The sequence below is a fragment of the Tarenaya hassleriana genome, unplaced genomic scaffold (genome assembly GCF_000463585.1).
Source record: "Tarenaya hassleriana unplaced genomic scaffold, ASM46358v1 Cleome6, whole genome shotgun sequence".
NCBI classification, from domain to species: domain Eukaryota; kingdom Viridiplantae; phylum Streptophyta; class Magnoliopsida; order Brassicales; family Cleomaceae; genus Tarenaya; species Tarenaya hassleriana.
Genome location: NW_010968505.1, coordinates 3,079,018 through 3,094,009, shown reverse-complemented (window position 1 = coordinate 3,094,009; position 14,992 = coordinate 3,079,018). Strand labels below are relative to the sequence as shown.

Below are 14,992 nucleotides of genomic sequence, written 5' to 3'. Positions count from 1 at the left end.
AGAGTGCCTCCAGTCGCGACTAAGTCATCGATCACGACCGCACGCTCGCCGGGCTGGCCGCCATCCACGTGCATCTCTAAGCAGTCGTGTCCATACTCGAGATCGTAGGACTTGGAAATCACCTTCCCTGCATAAAATAATTTCACAATTTATTTTATATTTTTTCATTTTTCAGATGCCCAATATGTGGAAAGATCGACTGGTAAAAGGTCCAGTGGATGGATTTTACCAGGCAATTTTCCGGGTTTACGCAAGGGGACGAACTTAGCGCCCAGAGCCAAGGCGATGGGAGGACCGAACACGAACCCTCTTGCTTCAACTCCTTTGTATATTACAGACACCGTCATATACGTACGTGTGTTAATATGCTTGTGAGGAAAAAAAAAAGGGGGATTTTTTTAAAACAATTGACGGTTTTTAAAAGCACCCAATAAAAATGGTGAAAGAAAACTGGGGAAAAGGCGACGTCTTTATATGAAAATTTCATGGAACTTGGTCAGTGTAAAAACGAGGGACACAATGTGGGGAGAAGAAAGGAGAAGTGAAGTACCAGCAACAACATTGACATGCATGTCTTTGTAGCGATCGACAAAGATGTCGATTGTGTGCTTGAACGCTTTATGATCCAACAGCAACGTCGTTATGTCCTGAAACATGATTCCTGTCCAGATAGATATTTTTTTTAAAAAAAAAGCACTTTCAGATCGCATGCAGAAGCAGAGCAGAGAGAGTCATTAGTTGGGGAAGAAGAGCGAGGAGTTAAAAGACCTTTCTTGGGGAAGTCGGGCACCACTCTAATGGCCGCCGATATGGCCTCCAGCCTCGGATCTCCTCTCAGCCCGTTCTCTGCCGCAAACATCCTCTCTCTCTCTCTCTCTCTCTCTCTCTCTGAGTTTCTGAGAATCTAATAAGAATTCAATAAGAGTCTCTCTCTCTTCTGTATATGTCTCTCTGGCCTCTCTACTAATGACTCTCTCTCTCTCTCTGTCCCTCTCTTGTTTTGAAATTCCAAGAGAATCTGATATGGGTCTCTCTCGTGTATACAGTATACGTAAAAAAAGTCTCTCTCTCTCTCTCTCTCCTCGTGGTTTTGTGTTTCTGAGAGATTCTGCAAATAAAGTGATAAATCTCTCTCTCTCTCTCTCTCTCTCTCTCTCTGTATGGGTATATGAGAAATTCAAAGGAGGAGAAAAATAATTTTCCCTCCCAGGAGAAGGAACAGACGATCAGAAGAATCGGAACCAAGAATGATCTCTCTCTCTCCCCCCCTGTGCTCACCAAAACAGCTGTAGTAGAAGGTGGGTGAGCATTTACTCGGAAGAATACAAAAGCGCGTGATCCTCACGCGCCTCGGACGATGGCACATAGGATCGAGACACTCGCACTCGCCACGAGCATTAAAAGAGGGGAAGATCCGAAATCCAACGGAATTAGAAAGAAGATCTTAGATGGGTCTACCACAGAATCTCCGGCTTTTACTTCCATCTCTCTCTCTCTCGAACTAGTCGGGTTTCCATGTCTGAATCTCTCTGCCCTTGTAGCAGAAGACCGTATATAATATGGCTTCCATTCGAGCTTTTTAGACAAAATCATGGTGGGGGCTAAAAGGGTTTACATTGCTGTATATTATAAGAGCAGACGAACCTCGTACCGAGAAACCCACCACAAAAGCTTATCGAGAATATATCCCAAATCTCGTTTCCTAACTTTACAGCTTTCCTCTTAACAGGTTATTACATTTCTTGTTTTTTATTTTTTTTAAATTGGGATTGGATGGATACAACTTCATGATGAAATTGTTGATAAATTTTCATAAGTTAAGCTTCTTTTCTTAACACTTGTGGGTGGGCCCACCTGACCTATGATGATGGCTTAGAGATGAGGATTACGTAGATCTCTGTCATCTGAAAATCCTTTTGCCAAAGCCAACAACTGTCTTAAAAATGTGGAACAAAAAATTTTTTTTTTTGTTTGGTGAAATGCGAATGTATGCAGGGATGTAAAATGAGTTAACCCATACATTTTCGAACCGGATTCAAGTATTCTCAACCCATAAAAATATAGTTTAAAATTTTAATTTTTTATTATATTTTAGATATTTTAAAAATATTTTAAAATTAAAATTATTTTTAAATATTTTTTAGTATTAAAATTTTATTTTTAAAATTTATATATTTGGCTCGCGGGTCGGCTCGTTTGACTCACGAGTTAAGACTATTTGGGTTGGACTAACCTATTTTTGATTCGCTAAAAAACGGGTTAGACAGGGGTGGGATGAAAATTTTTCAGATCGAGATGATCCGGGCCGGACCACCCCGTTTTACACCCCTAAATCTATGGAACAAAAAAGTTGCCAGATGATAACAAAAAAAAAAAAAAGAGAGAGCCAAAATTGGAAAAAAAAAACACACACACACACACAAGAACAATGTATATTAATCACTAATGAATAAATACCCTTTGTGCATTTTTTGAGTGATCGTTCGAAATCATGATAATTAATAATGATTTAAGAAATTGTAGATCTTTTTATATATATAATTGGTCTAAGTGATAGACTACAGATCTATGTTTTAATTTTTTTATTATTTTTTAATATAACCCCAATAGCGAAAATTTAAAAATTGATATGAGTGACAACAAATTTGCCACCACTTGCGGTCTTCAGTGATGTGCGGCGAATAAAACAATTGGTGGATATGACATGATTCATATGACAATTTATGTTTAGGTTATTCCGGGTCCATCAAATCATGAAAATTAATAATGGTTTGTATATTGGGATTATGCCATCATTATTTCGGGTATATTCATAGTAGATTTGTCCCAACGATTATTAATTACGATTTTGAATTTTAATATTGGCTTTGTCAATCGTTCCGCATGTGTTATTTATCAACCCATGAGAGTGTTTAGCGCTCGATTCTATAAGTTTGAGAAGGGATATTCAAATGGATTAGTTTGGGTTTTAATCTATTGTATCTAATTAAAAAAAAAAAACTATGTTGTGTATGATTGTGTAGATGGAAAAGTGAGCCAAACTGTTATTGCCTTAACATTCACGGTATTTACAAAATATATTTTTCTTGTATATTTTTAATATTTGTTAGATTGTTAGAGTTGCAAGTGTGTTAGGGATGATAATCAGGCACAGAGCGGACCCATTTACATGTTACTGTGTGTGCCCCCAGCTACCTGATTAAAAAATTTTAATTTATTTATAAATTTTATACGATTTTAAAAGAAATTATCAAATACCCCTATAGTAAATATATCATAATAAAATTATTACCCCCAATTAAAAATTATCTTGGCCGTTTCTCATGCTTCCTCTTCGGAATCAAATCTCACTGTCCCTATCTACTATCCAGCGAAACCACAACAAAGGGAATAGGTTTGGCAGAATCAGTAAGAAAAAAGATCTTATTGAGCTTGGGCAGAAGTACAGCTCTAGAGAAAAATCGGCTGAGAATTTTTATCTGATTTTTTGTACACAACATTATGATGATATGATCTTATTTGTGGCAAAGTTTCATAATTTTATGAGCACCACAACTATTTTTCACGAATTTTTTACCTTCACCTCTAGTCGATGGAACAATGTAGGTAAGGTAAGTCGGAAAAATGATCCGTAACTTCGGAAAAAAGATTGGCTCTGAGAGATAGGCACGGAGCCATCGTTGATCAGACATACATAACTTAACTATATCGTAATCCAATAACGCAATCTAACTAAATAATTGAATTTAAATGAAAACACAATCACCCACCTTTCGTCGAGTGGTAGACGATTGAGCCGACTAGATCACAAAGTGATCGTTAGACGTTTAAAATAGTCGGTTCGACTCTACGGACGAGGAGGAGATGCATAATTTAATTGCGTTATAAATACGGTGAAGGTGATGTAGTTAGTACAAGATTGTGTGAACTTTTTTATTTATAAAAAAAATGAAAAAATAATTTTTTTTTAAAGTAAAAAAGTGGCCGTTTTGTTTTTGGAAGCAGGCGAAATTTAATTTAGAAAAGATCGAGAGAATAAAAACGTAACCGAAACCATCGTGTAACATATGTACGTTAAATGGGCCATAAAACGTTAGAAATCTGAAAAGCGACAATACAGATCATGTGAAGCCCACATCTTCTACGTTCCGATTCCAAGCCCACTTTATTCAACACCAATTGCCCTTTTTTTCTCAATGTTTCCTGGGACCATGATGCGTTATTATTATTTAAGAGGTTTTATTTATTAAAAAAATATATAGTTATGCTTTTCGGTTAATCCCAAAGTTTCATTAACTTATGATATGAATTAATAGGAATGGTGTCACATGGAACAATAAGCTTTTTAAGCAGTGTTTATAATGACGCTTAACACATTATATTCATGATCCCTTAAGCATTGTTTGTTTATTTTCATAGTTGATAACAGATTCCACAGTAAGCTATAAATACCAAAGTCTTTCTAGATGTTGGTCCATCACGGTGTTCCTCTCCGGCGATTGGTTGGTCCACCGGCTGGGAGAGGGCAAAACGGTCATTTCAACTAAAAATGCCTTTACCTCATCTGTTGCCTTTGTATTTCGCTCTACTCGTCTGTCTCCCTCTAGCCGTCATCTTCACCGTTACGTCTCCTCGAACGGCCGTTACAGTCGCCGTTACTCAGCCCGCGTTCTTGGTCGTGCGAAAACCCCACAATGCCCCTGAAACCCTCCCGATCATTACAATCCAACCACCAGCCTCACGGGACGACGAGTCGCTCCTCCGTCTCGCTTCTCAGGTCGGCCCGAATCCGCGACCCGAGTCGCCTAAGAAACTCGCTTTCTTGTTCTTGACCACGGATTCTCTCCCACTGGCACCACTCTGGGAAATCTTCTTTAACCAATCGCCTAAAAATAGAAATCTCTACAATATATATATAAACGCGGGTGACTCGGGGCGAAAACCCGACCCGAGATTCTCGGGTGTGTTTGAAAATCGGGTCATACCGTCTTCCAAACCCGCTTTCCGCCACACACCGACCCTCATCTCGGCGGCGCGTCGCCTACTCGCCCACGCGCTTCTGGACGATCCGTCAAATTACGTTTTCATCCTTCTCTCCCCGTCTTGTGTCCCGCTCCACTCCTTCAACTTCACGTACACTTTCCTCGTCTCCTCGGCCAAGAGCTACATCGAAATACTCGAGGACGAGCCTGGTTGGTACGACCGCTGGGCGGCGCGTGGGCAATACGCCATGCTCCCCGAGGTTCGGCCCGAGGACTTCAGGATCGGGTCGCAGTTCTGGGCCTTGACCCGGTCCCACGCGCTGATGGTGGCTCGTGACGTGGAGCTCTGGACCAAGTTCAACAAGCCGTGCGTGAGAAGGAACGTGTGTTACCCCGAGGAGCATTATTTTCCTACGTTGGTGAACATGCGGGACCCACATGGACAGGGGCGGGTGCCAGCCACGCTCACCCATGTGGACTGGAGCGTCGCCGCTGGTGGTCATCCTCGGACGTACCGGCCATCGGAGGTGGGATCCGGGCTGATACGGAGACTGAGGCGTGCTCGGCCAAGGTACGGCGAGTCACCGGCGGAGGCGAGGAACGATCCATTTCTGTTCGCGCGGAAATTCCCGCCGGCGGCGATCGGGCCGTTGGTGGACATGGCTTACAAAGTTATATTTAATGATTCGGCTGTATTATAGAATTGGGAAATTTTTCAAAATTTATGTCCTATCGAATTTTATTTTGAATATTTATTTTTATTTTTTTGATGTAATTTATTTTTATTTTCGTAATGTTTGATTATGTATTTAGGCAATCTGGAAAAATCTTGCAGATTCTGTCGCATCATTTCTAATTTGTGTGCCGCGACAACGATATTCTATTGTCAATTACATACTTAGAAGTTTATAAATAAATAAAAAATCCATTTTTACATACCAAATGACATTAAAAATTTTTAAGGAAAAGAATGACCCAAAATGCATGAAAAATGTTTTAATTTTAAAAAATATTGAAGCAAGATTATTCATTTTCAAATCAAAACAACAAACTAAGTAAAGAAAAAAAAATCCGACAAACTCCAGATTCTTTATGGACAATATTCTCTAATAATAATTGATAAATTTAGCTAAAAGAAAGAAATGAATAAATCTCCAAAAATTGCGGCTGACCCTAGCTAACTTCCTCAACAAGGAATCTCCGCGAGGAAAAAAAAGAAACCCTAGTAACCTCGGCAAAGACCAAATTCCATCCCCTGATTCGAAACCCTAAGTCAAAAAAGAGAGAAGAAAGCATCGAAATTCATCCTCTGATCCTTCAGACGCCAATTCAAACTGATAAACAAAGATCCAAGAACCCTAGAATCTCTCTCTCTCTCTCTACACTAATCAATCCAGGTCATGGGTTAGATCAAACGAGGAAACCCCAAACCCTAATCCTGATCCAACCCAGATGGTTAATCTCTCTAGAAGCTAATTATCCTCTTTGCCATTCTCTTGTCTCGAATCAAAGACATTCATGGAAAGCTTCCTTCGGCGGAGCTTTTCGTACGATAAACTCCCCACGTTTCCCATTAGGCTCTCCGTTCTCAAACTTGACGGTTCTTCATTCGGTATATACATATATATATATATATACACTTCTTTTGATCTGTGTGTGATCGGTCGTGTTTGGTTTCCGGGAAAGTTTTATAAATGATCATTTACGTGGATGTTTAGCATATATATATATATGGATTTCAAATTGTGTGTGTGTGTGTATATATATAGATGTTCAAATTAAGAGCACGGCCTCCATTGGGGATCTCAAGGTCGCCATAGAGGAAGCATTCGATCACGTCCCCAAGAAAGGACCCGCCGAGATTTCATGGTATGTCGCATTTCTATTTCTTTCTTTTTGCTCTTCCAAATTGGTATATATATAATAGTTAATCATTGGCGGTATTACTTACATATTTGACTATATATATATTGATTGGCTAAACGAATTTGGACACGCACGTGAAGGTCTCACGTGTGGGGACATTTCTGCTTGTCTTTCAAGGGTCGGAAGTTAGTCACTGACACGGACTGCGTCAGCAGCTATGGCGTCGAGGATGGTGATCAGGTGTGTATATATATATGTATATATACAGAAATACATATACATATACATATATATATTTATGACCCATATATAGTATTGGAAGCTCATATATGCACTTTGACGTGGAATCGTGTTCAGATAAAGTTCATCCGGCATGTTTCAGGCGATGCCGCCATAGCGAAAGGATATTCGAAGAGACTGAAACAACAAAAACCGTAAGGACATTACTATATGTACATTAATCGGGGTTTCAGTCTCCGTATGCGCGGTATATATATTTGGACATCTAGGGCTTGGATATCATATAACATTGCAAAATTCAATTCATTCAAACAAAAGGGCTCTTGATTTTGCGTCTATTTTTTTTAAAATAAAGAATAGATTGCCTAATCACCTAATAACACATATGTGTACATATATATATATATATAGGTCGGAACTGCTACTAGGACTAAAGAACCAAGGGGACAAGGATCGAGAATGGAAACTTCTAGAAGGGTCTAGAAGCTTCTGAGAGAAAGGCCCACAAAGGATATTAGGGTTTTAGTGCTGAGAAAGGATATTGCTTCCAAGTTTTGTCCTTTGATTTTGTTCTTACGACCAATTTTACACTCAATAACATTTCAGTAACACAAACTGTTACTTGTCCCATATGCAATTATTGCAATAACAAAAGAAAAGGGGTCTGGTTTTTACTAATAAATTAGTATTTTACATGAATACAACACCAAAATATATAGAAAGCATGCGATTTATTTTCACAACAATGGACGACTTCGAGCTGTATAGAAATTTCAGACAAACACTTGTAAGTTGGCATTCGCTTTAAATATAACATATGTGTGTATATATAGCCTTCTTTCAACATGCCAATGCTAAAAAAAGCCACCTCCTAGGGTTTGTTTTCTCCTTTAATCACACAGAGAGAAGTCAGAGAAGGAGATTACGTTGTAGAGAGCAGAGGAGCAATTCAGTCAATCATAGAGGCCCTCCAGCTCCCACACATCAACCAGAAAATCCACCATTTCCTGCCAAATTTATCATCCAACAGAACCCAGAAATCATATCACATCTCTGTAGAATCAGCAAATTTGCAGAGAACTATTCTCCAGATGAAGGAAGTAGTCTGCTTACAGGGAGTGGTATCGGACGGGAAAACCTCTTGTCCATACCCAACAAGCTCTCGTAGGTCGCGTTCCAGCTGCAGAGAAACCAGAGAGTTGCTTATAATTAGGTTATTTTGCTCACGTTTATAATCGCTTCTGTGTATCTATGACCTATCAACTCGTCCTTCCTTATTTACCAATCTTCTTGATAAGAGATGCGGCATTTAGAACATGGGTATAGGGTCTCACCCTTCAATCCAATCCATACCATATTGCGGCTAAACTTTCAAATATAATATATGTGTATATATAGTACGGCACTCCCCGTCCACACCTAAAAGCTCAAGGGCTTGAGAAAGAAAGATTGCAAGATGCCATTCTCGAATCATACTTTCACATGCCAAAGTCTTGTCTCTTACATGAAGAGTATGGTAAAAGAATGGCATCTCGCAATTGATGTCCTGACTTTAACAACCCCCAGAATTCACGGTATAGAAGGTCATATCCCCACCATCTTTTAGGTTAAAAGTTCAGCTATGATGGTTTAAAGGATGATAACAAGAAAAATGAAATAAAGGATAGAGAACTGGAAAGGCCTGAAATTCTGGGGGGTAGAATCATAGATAATCAGCAGTCTTGTTCATGCATGTATCTTGCTCGAGGACAAAATCAAAAGGAGAATAAAGATGGCACGATGTGGTTCGAATACATAGCTTTTGAGGATAGCAACTGATTTTGCAAAGCCAAAAGAATCTTATCAAACCCAGTAGAATCATATGAGAAATGTCAAGAAGAGTCAGGAGTTGGATATTGTTTATGAGAAAGCCTACAAGAAAGACACTCGACGGCCCCAATGGTACCGTGCTTATAGATTTATCTGTCTAAAATAACAAGATGGTAACTATCGATTTCTTTTCTAGTGGGATATCAGTAGAGTATTAGTACGTAAGAATGTCAATTCATAAACGGGTTAGTAGATAGAAGCTTTAACCTTATTGTAGGTTCTCGATGTTTGGACTTTGTTTGAGGAGTTCCATTTGCTAGCCATTGCTGCCTCGTCTGATTCCACAGGATTGACCCTGGAGAAAACAGACAGACAAGATGAACTTTCTTCAGGTAAAATAATAATTGAAAACACTAACTAAGAATAAAGATTAACAGAACCGAAAGTCCATTCGGTAATAAAATCAAAACAAGAGTAGGAAATCAAAGAATTCTAATATCTTAAAAGCAGTGACCAAACTAATGCATAGGATGAAAGTCTGATCTGCCCTAGTTTGGATCGAAGAGATGCATCATAACAAACAGGCTCACCAGGGACAAACATTTTCGAGTTGAACCAAACTAAACCAAACAAAAATCTTGAAAGTAAGGTCCAGTGAGTTTTGGTCTTTCACCGATCAAGAGAAAAGAGCTAAACAATTCAAAACCAACCCAGATAAAAGGGAGAAGAAGACAATCTACATCATATACAAGCGGTCAACATCTTTCACTAACCGTGATTTACAAATTCTGTGGGATTGCTAGAACTGCCGGAACTGGTATTGTTGAGTGTTAAGCTGATTGAAGAAAGGCTCCTATGTGACTGAAATGCAATGTTATCCATCTCACATGTGCTTGAGCTCCAGAAGCTGTCTGATACAAACTGGCCGTGAATCCTTAACAGTGACGATTCATTGCAGCACCCAAAACAACATCTGCTCTGTTGCAAACCCAGAAAATGGGATAAAATTGCGATTATGACCACAGAATTGGCAAGAAAAAGCCTTGGAAGCAAAAGAACTGCAAGATTGTTAAAGAAACTGTAACAGACTGTTTCAAGAATTAGCCCAGCAGTTATACAATTTGACCCAACAGAAACCAAAATATAACTCTCATGCCCTGAAGGGCTGAGTAACCGAGAAATGTTTCACCGTTAAAGACTTGTTTCTCAAAAGTTAACAGATTCTAAAAAAAAAGGTGCCTCTCGTGGGGGATCTTGTCTGGGAGAACTGAAGCTGAGAACAACAGTTTGGACAACTCAAGAAATTCAAGAAACAGAGATACATGTGGTAACCAAGAGAAATTAAAGAGACAAACTGAGTGAAAGAACTCAATGGTAAGATCATATATTAAGGGCAAAGCTGACAACGGAGAGGCGGGTAAGATCATATATTAAGGGACAAACCTGAAAACAAATACTTCTAACAAAAGCACCAAAAAAGAATGACAATTTTGATCTTCCTTTTTCCTGGTTGTCACCAGCCAAACAGTCCCAGATGGAGAATTCCAATTCGATAAACATTAAAAACTGAGGGGGGAATAGTTACTAACTCACCCCATGCAGCCAAACAAGCGGTTGATCAAAGAGGGGATATATTCGCGGATTTGCATCTAAAGCAGCGGACTTAGCGACCTTCTAATCAACACCCTCTTTCCAGGAAGAAGAAGCCCCACAATCCTGCATCCAAAAATCAAACCCTTTTTTTTGGTTACCGATCACCAATACGAACAGAACCGAACCCCCATGTTTGTTTCCCGAGAAGACACGGAGGAAAACAACCTCAGAAATGGCATGTTCGGCCCAGATTGGGATTAGGGTTTTCTTCCTCCTCCTGCCCGCCGGGAACTCCGAACGCCTCTTGTTGATCCAAAACTAAAACTAAAGGGCCCCCTTTTGTTATCGGTTTTATTTTCTTTCGTCGAGATTTCCTGTTTTAACTTTTAGGCATGTAAGATAATTGTGCCACTCAGATATTTAATTTCACTTTATATTCTTCGGGAAACTAAATCTATCCATATTCTAAATTCTAATTTTCTTATTTCTATATTTTTTATATTAAAAAATGATATCCGTTTATATTGATAATTGTAATCTCAATTTACCTTTGGACAGTTAAATTAATTAAAATGGTTCATGATTTAATTAATTTTAGGAATAAATATATAGGAACACTGTAAAAATGTCAATTTGATGTATTTTCATATATTTTTTTATCCTTTTTTTTAACTTTTATTTTAATATCTAATTTTGATATTTTCACATTTCAATAACCACATTTTTATTTATTTTGTATTTTTCTAACTGAATGTTATAAAATTATCAGAATTTTCTGATCAAATTGATTTTACATTAAAAAAAAATCAAACTATGTAGTTTGATAAGTTTTTAAAATAAGAATATTAAAATTAGACAGATTAAAATTTTGTAATTCTCTACTGTTTTTGCTGGGCCAGAAAAATAATATGTAGTTTTAGGATTTAAAAAATACTATACTTTACAAATGAGCTTATTCACGTGTATCCCAGGCCCATTATATGGGTGGGCCTCTTCCCATCCCTTAAAAATATTCGAGCTTTAAAAGGCCATTCAGCTTCTTCTCTCTGTTTCCCTGGTGCTGCCGACTTGAAGATTTCAAAACCCTAGCCGTAATCCCCGGGATCCAACGTCGTTCGACTCGCAGGTAACATTTCTGATCTAGTTCTAACATTTTATCATTAATTCTTAGCGAATCTACTGTTTTGATGAGCACTTAGTTGAATTTCCTATGTTGGAAACCCCAAATTCAATATTGATTAAAGTGATTCTGGTTTTCAATGGTTATGCGCAGTTATCCGAACTTTGTAGGGATTTTTTTAGGGATTTTTAGAATTTGTTATATGATCTGATATTCTCTGTGGTTTTCCAAATTTGTGAAGTATGGCGGATACTAGAGACAATGAAGCCTACGAGGAGGAGCTTCTGGACTATGAGGAAGAAGACGACAAGGTCCCCGATTCTGCCGGAAACAAAGTTAATGGCGAGAACGGAAAAAAGTGAGTGGTTTTCTGTTTCTTCTCTACGAAGGAATACAGTTTTTAATTTTGAGTATTTTGCTAGGTTTCACGTAGAAACATTAAAGATGTAATAATCATTTCTTTCCTGTTAATTGAAGCGGTTAATAGTTTTGTTTAGTTACTTTATATGGTAGCATTATCTAGGCAGTAGTTTGGTTTTTGTCGGGGAATATGAAGAGGATGAGACCGGAAGTTATGCCTGTGTAGAATTGTCATTGTAACTTTTAAGCATGTTTTGATTTTGTTTTTCTTCTCTTCGGCAGAGGTTACGTGGGAATACACAGTTCTGGATTCAGAGACTTCCTTTTGAAACCGGAGCTTCTCCGAGCTATTGTTGACTCAGGATTTGAACATCCTTCTGAAGGCAAGAACGTTTCATTCTTCACCATGTTTTGTGTGTTTTCTCCCAAACCATTTTTCATAAATATGTCTGTCTCGCAGTGGTATATAAACTAGTTCTTTGTCATCTGATTGAGAGATTGTTCTAGATAGTTTACTACCAAGAAGGAAGATGATTGAGAAATCATATGCTTTATATGCTTCATTTGCTGTTGATATATAATTATTTTAACTACTGTCTAAACAATAGGTTTAAAGGAACTTTGTTCTGTTTTGCGGCTTGAGTTTCTGTTTTCACTTTTATTGTACTCTTTATTTATCGATTTTCTGCTGATTTTCTTTTTCCAGGTAATTAGCTATTTCAAACTATTGACTTGGAGCCAACTTACCGTTTCGGTAAACCCATCCGTTTAGAGCACTGGAAGGTTATATTTTACTCATAAAGGGTTTCTTCGGTGCCATTTTCTTTAATTCTCCCCAGTGCAACATGAATGCATTCCCCAAGCTATCCTAGGCATGGATGTTATTTGCCAAGCAAAATCTGGTATGGGAAAGACTGCCGTGTTTGTGCTGTCTACTCTGCAGCAGATTGAACCTACTCCTGGTCAGGTTGCTGCACTTGTTCTCTGTCATACAAGGGAGTTAGCTTACCAGGTATGGTTGATATCCTTAACCTGAAATTTCAACTATTGCTGAGTTACCTTTCATCCGGTTATCTCATGTGTTCCTCCTTTCGTTGAATTTTTAATGCAGATCTGCCATGAGTTTGAGCGTTTCAGTACTTATTTGCCCGACATCAAGGTTGCGGTGTTCTATGGTGGAGTCAACGTTAAAATTCACAAGGACTTGCTGAAGAATGAATGTCCTCACATTGTTGTTGGGACACCTGGTCGAGTGCTTGCTCTTGCCAGGGACAAGGATCTTTCCTTGAAGAATGTGAGGCATTTTATCCTTGATGAATGCGACAAAATGCTCGAATCACTTGGTATGGCGATGTCTGACATTCTTATGAAGAATATATTGTCCCCTCTCTTAATCATTCTAAGTCTGTACCCTTTATATTTTCTCTATTAGACATGCGGAGAGATGTGCAAGAGATTTTCAAGATGACGCCACATGATAAGCAAGTAATGATGTTCTCGGCAACACTCAGCAAAGAGATACGCCCGGTCTGCAAGAAATTTATGCAAGATGTAATGTCCCATGGCCAATATTATCTTGGTTTTGAACGCTTCTAGTTTTGAGTTAAAGCCAGCTTTGTTGAGGGTTTTTAGGTTTAGTTGGGCATAGCTGCTCTTGATCGATGGATGAAGGTTCGCTGTTTAGTACTGCTCTGGTTATTTTGGTGCTTCGGGATGTGGGGAACAGCCGGACACCAAGGCTCTCTCTTAGCTTTGGTGTAGTTCAGTGGTGTCTTTTGCATAGTGGGACATTTTCTCTTCAGTTCCGTTTTCTCTTTCTCTTCCAAAAGCGACACTATTGGGTGGGTTCTGAGTCGGAGTTTGCAAGGGTAACACGTTATCATCATGCTGTAAGCTGTCGTTTTGGGCTAAATATTTGTGAGCGATAGTGCTACCTCATTGCTGTGACTGCATAAACACACTTGTGAGGAGGCAAAGTTGATAAGCGAGGATCTCAGCTCGAGGGCTCGCCGTCCAATCCATCATCGTTTTTATACTGGGTATCATTTATTTGAGGAAGGCTTGCTAATATGCTTTAATATGACATCTGTTCCTTTCAGCCAATGGAAATATATGTTGATGATGAAGCCAAGTTGACTCTACATGGGCTTGTACAGGTATTTCAATTGAATTCATTTGCCTCTACACTTATCAATGTTCATGTTCAACTTTTTTTTTAATATTCCATTCGATTATCATGACAGCACTACATCAAACTGAGCGAGATGGAGAAAAACCGCAAGTTGAATGACCTTCTTGATGCTTTGGACTTCAATCAAGTTGTCATCTTTGTGAAAAGTGTCAGTAGAGCAGGGGAGCTAAACAAGTTACTGGTTGAATGCAATTTCCCTTCTATATGCATTCACTCTGGCATGTCTCAGGAAGAGAGGTTTGTATTACTATTCTCTAACATTGTCATTTAAGTGTACTTAATAACACCGCTTGCTCTTTTCTCTCACTCTCTGTTGAAACGAACTTTTTTATTTTATATGATGAGTAGGTTAACTCGTTACAAGGGCTTCAAAGAAGGGCACAAGAGAATTCTTGTGGCAACAGACTTGGTGGGGAGAGGAATCGACATTGAGCGTGTGAACATCGTCGTCAATTATGACATGCCAGATTCTGCAGATACTTATCTCCATAGGGTAAAATATACTCTCCTTTGTCATCCCGAATTATGAGTAGCTTGCTTCTTGTAATATATATATCTTTTGTAATATGAATGGTTAGGTTGGCAGAGCTGGTAGGTTCGGCACGAAGGGTCTTGCCATCACATTTGTCTCTTCTGCTGCAGATTCTGACGTTCTTAACCAGGTTTGGAGTTATTAGTTAGACCATAAATCCCATTCTTATCCCACTTATTTATTTTCCAGTCTGAACATTCATGTACCCCATATCCGTTGCCTTCTTTACGACCTGGTTTCCCAAGAGAGAGAGAATGATGTTAGGTTTGTCTGCCGAGAATTTCAGGTGCAAGAGCGGT

General features: G+C 38.7%; 5 protein-coding genes across 6 annotated transcripts in view; 3 read left to right on the top strand and 2 right to left on the bottom strand.

Annotated features, from left to right (window-relative positions):
- LOC104799234 (adenine phosphoribosyltransferase 5-like) overlaps positions 1–6,357 on the bottom strand; it is a 7,319-nt gene extending 962 nt beyond the window's left edge. Inside the window, exons 1-5 of the mRNA XM_010521648.1 lie at positions 6,348–6,357; positions 769–886; positions 551–661; positions 230–322; positions 6–127 (exon numbers count right to left, since the gene is read on the bottom strand). Coding sequence (XP_010519950.1) covers positions 6–127; positions 230–322; positions 551–661; positions 769–859 — 417 coding nt within the window. The 5' untranslated portion in view covers positions 860–886; positions 6,348–6,357. The remainder of the gene's footprint in view (positions 1–5; positions 128–229; positions 323–550; positions 662–768; positions 887–6,347) is intronic.
- Positions 4,500–5,700, top strand: LOC104799235. Its single transcript, XM_010521649.1, has one exon. It carries the CDS (start codon positions 4,550–4,552, stop codon positions 5,681–5,683), a length of 1,134 nt encoding a protein of 377 aa, XP_010519951.1. The 5' UTR covers positions 4,500–4,549; the 3' UTR covers positions 5,684–5,700.
- On the top strand, positions 6,353–7,581 carry LOC104799708 (U11/U12 small nuclear ribonucleoprotein 25 kDa protein). Its single transcript, XM_010522348.1, has 5 exons — positions 6,353–6,594; positions 6,752–6,851; positions 6,989–7,088; positions 7,206–7,282; positions 7,500–7,581. The coding sequence occupies exons 1-5, from the start codon at positions 6,501–6,503 to the stop codon at positions 7,579–7,581; spliced, it is 453 nt and encodes a 150-aa protein (XP_010520650.1). The 5' UTR covers positions 6,353–6,500.
- Positions 7,582–7,733: 152 nt separating this feature from the next.
- Positions 7,734–10,851, bottom strand: LOC104799233. Of its 2 annotated transcripts, none has more exons than XM_010521645.2 (6): positions 10,716–10,851; positions 10,491–10,613; positions 9,671–9,870; positions 9,165–9,252; positions 8,202–8,268; positions 7,734–8,095 (listed from the first exon to the last, which is right to left on the bottom strand). In XM_010521645.2, the coding sequence occupies exons 2-6, from the start codon at positions 10,544–10,546 to the stop codon at positions 8,042–8,044; spliced, it is 465 nt and encodes a 154-aa protein (XP_010519947.1). In that variant the 5' UTR covers positions 10,547–10,613; positions 10,716–10,851; the 3' UTR covers positions 7,734–8,041. The 2 variants fall into 2 exon arrangements, with proteins under 2 accessions (XP_010519947.1, XP_010519948.1); XM_010521646.1 differs by having other exon boundaries at positions 9,671–9,875; positions 10,716–10,849.
- Positions 10,852–11,530: 679 nt separating this feature from the next.
- Positions 11,531–14,992, top strand: part of LOC104799232 (DEAD-box ATP-dependent RNA helicase 56) — a 3,995-nt gene continuing 533 nt past the window's right edge. Inside the window, exons 1-11 of the mRNA XM_010521642.2 lie at positions 11,531–11,616; positions 11,852–11,968; positions 12,253–12,353; positions 12,810–12,982; positions 13,082–13,313; positions 13,403–13,521; positions 14,070–14,126; positions 14,214–14,398; positions 14,510–14,654; positions 14,740–14,823; positions 14,980–14,984. Of these exons, the coding sequence (XP_010519944.1) occupies positions 11,853–11,968; positions 12,253–12,353; positions 12,810–12,982; positions 13,082–13,313; positions 13,403–13,521; positions 14,070–14,126; positions 14,214–14,398; positions 14,510–14,654; positions 14,740–14,823; positions 14,980–14,984 (1,217 nt within the window). The 5' untranslated portion in view covers positions 11,531–11,616; position 11,852. The remainder of the gene's footprint in view (positions 11,617–11,851; positions 11,969–12,252; positions 12,354–12,809; positions 12,983–13,081; positions 13,314–13,402; positions 13,522–14,069; positions 14,127–14,213; positions 14,399–14,509; positions 14,655–14,739; positions 14,824–14,979; positions 14,985–14,992) is intronic.

What these genes read in the sequence shown, in the direction of transcription:
- LOC104799235 (XM_010521649.1), top strand. Translation starts at nt 4,550, where the DNA reads ATGCCTTTACCTCATCTGTTGCCTTTGTATTTCGCTCTACTCGTCTGT.
- LOC104799708 (XM_010522348.1), top strand. Translation starts at nt 6,501, where the DNA reads ATGGAAAGCTTCCTTCGGCGGAGCTTTTCGTACGATAAACTCCCCACG. An exon ending in GGACCCGCCGAGATTTCATG is followed by an intron (nt 6,852 to 6,988) that starts GTATGTCGCATT and finishes ACGCACGTGAAG; the next exon opens with GTCTCACGTGTGGGGACATT. An exon ending in GCGTCGAGGATGGTGATCAG is followed by an intron (nt 7,089 to 7,205) that starts GTGTGTATATAT and finishes AATCGTGTTCAG; the next exon opens with ATAAAGTTCATCCGGCATGT.
- LOC104799233 (XM_010521645.2), bottom strand. Translation starts at nt 10,546, where the DNA reads ATGCAAATCCGCGAATATATCCCCTCTTTGATCAACCGCTTGTTTGGC. An exon ending in CACAGAATTTGTAAATCACG is followed by an intron (nt 9,253 to 9,670) that starts GTTAGTGAAAGA and finishes TGTTTTCTCCAG; the next exon opens with GGTCAATCCTGTGGAATCAG. An exon ending in CATCGAGAACCTACAATAAG is followed by an intron (nt 8,269 to 9,164) that starts GTTAAAGCTTCT and finishes GTTTCTCTGCAG; the next exon opens with CTGGAACGCGACCTACGAGA.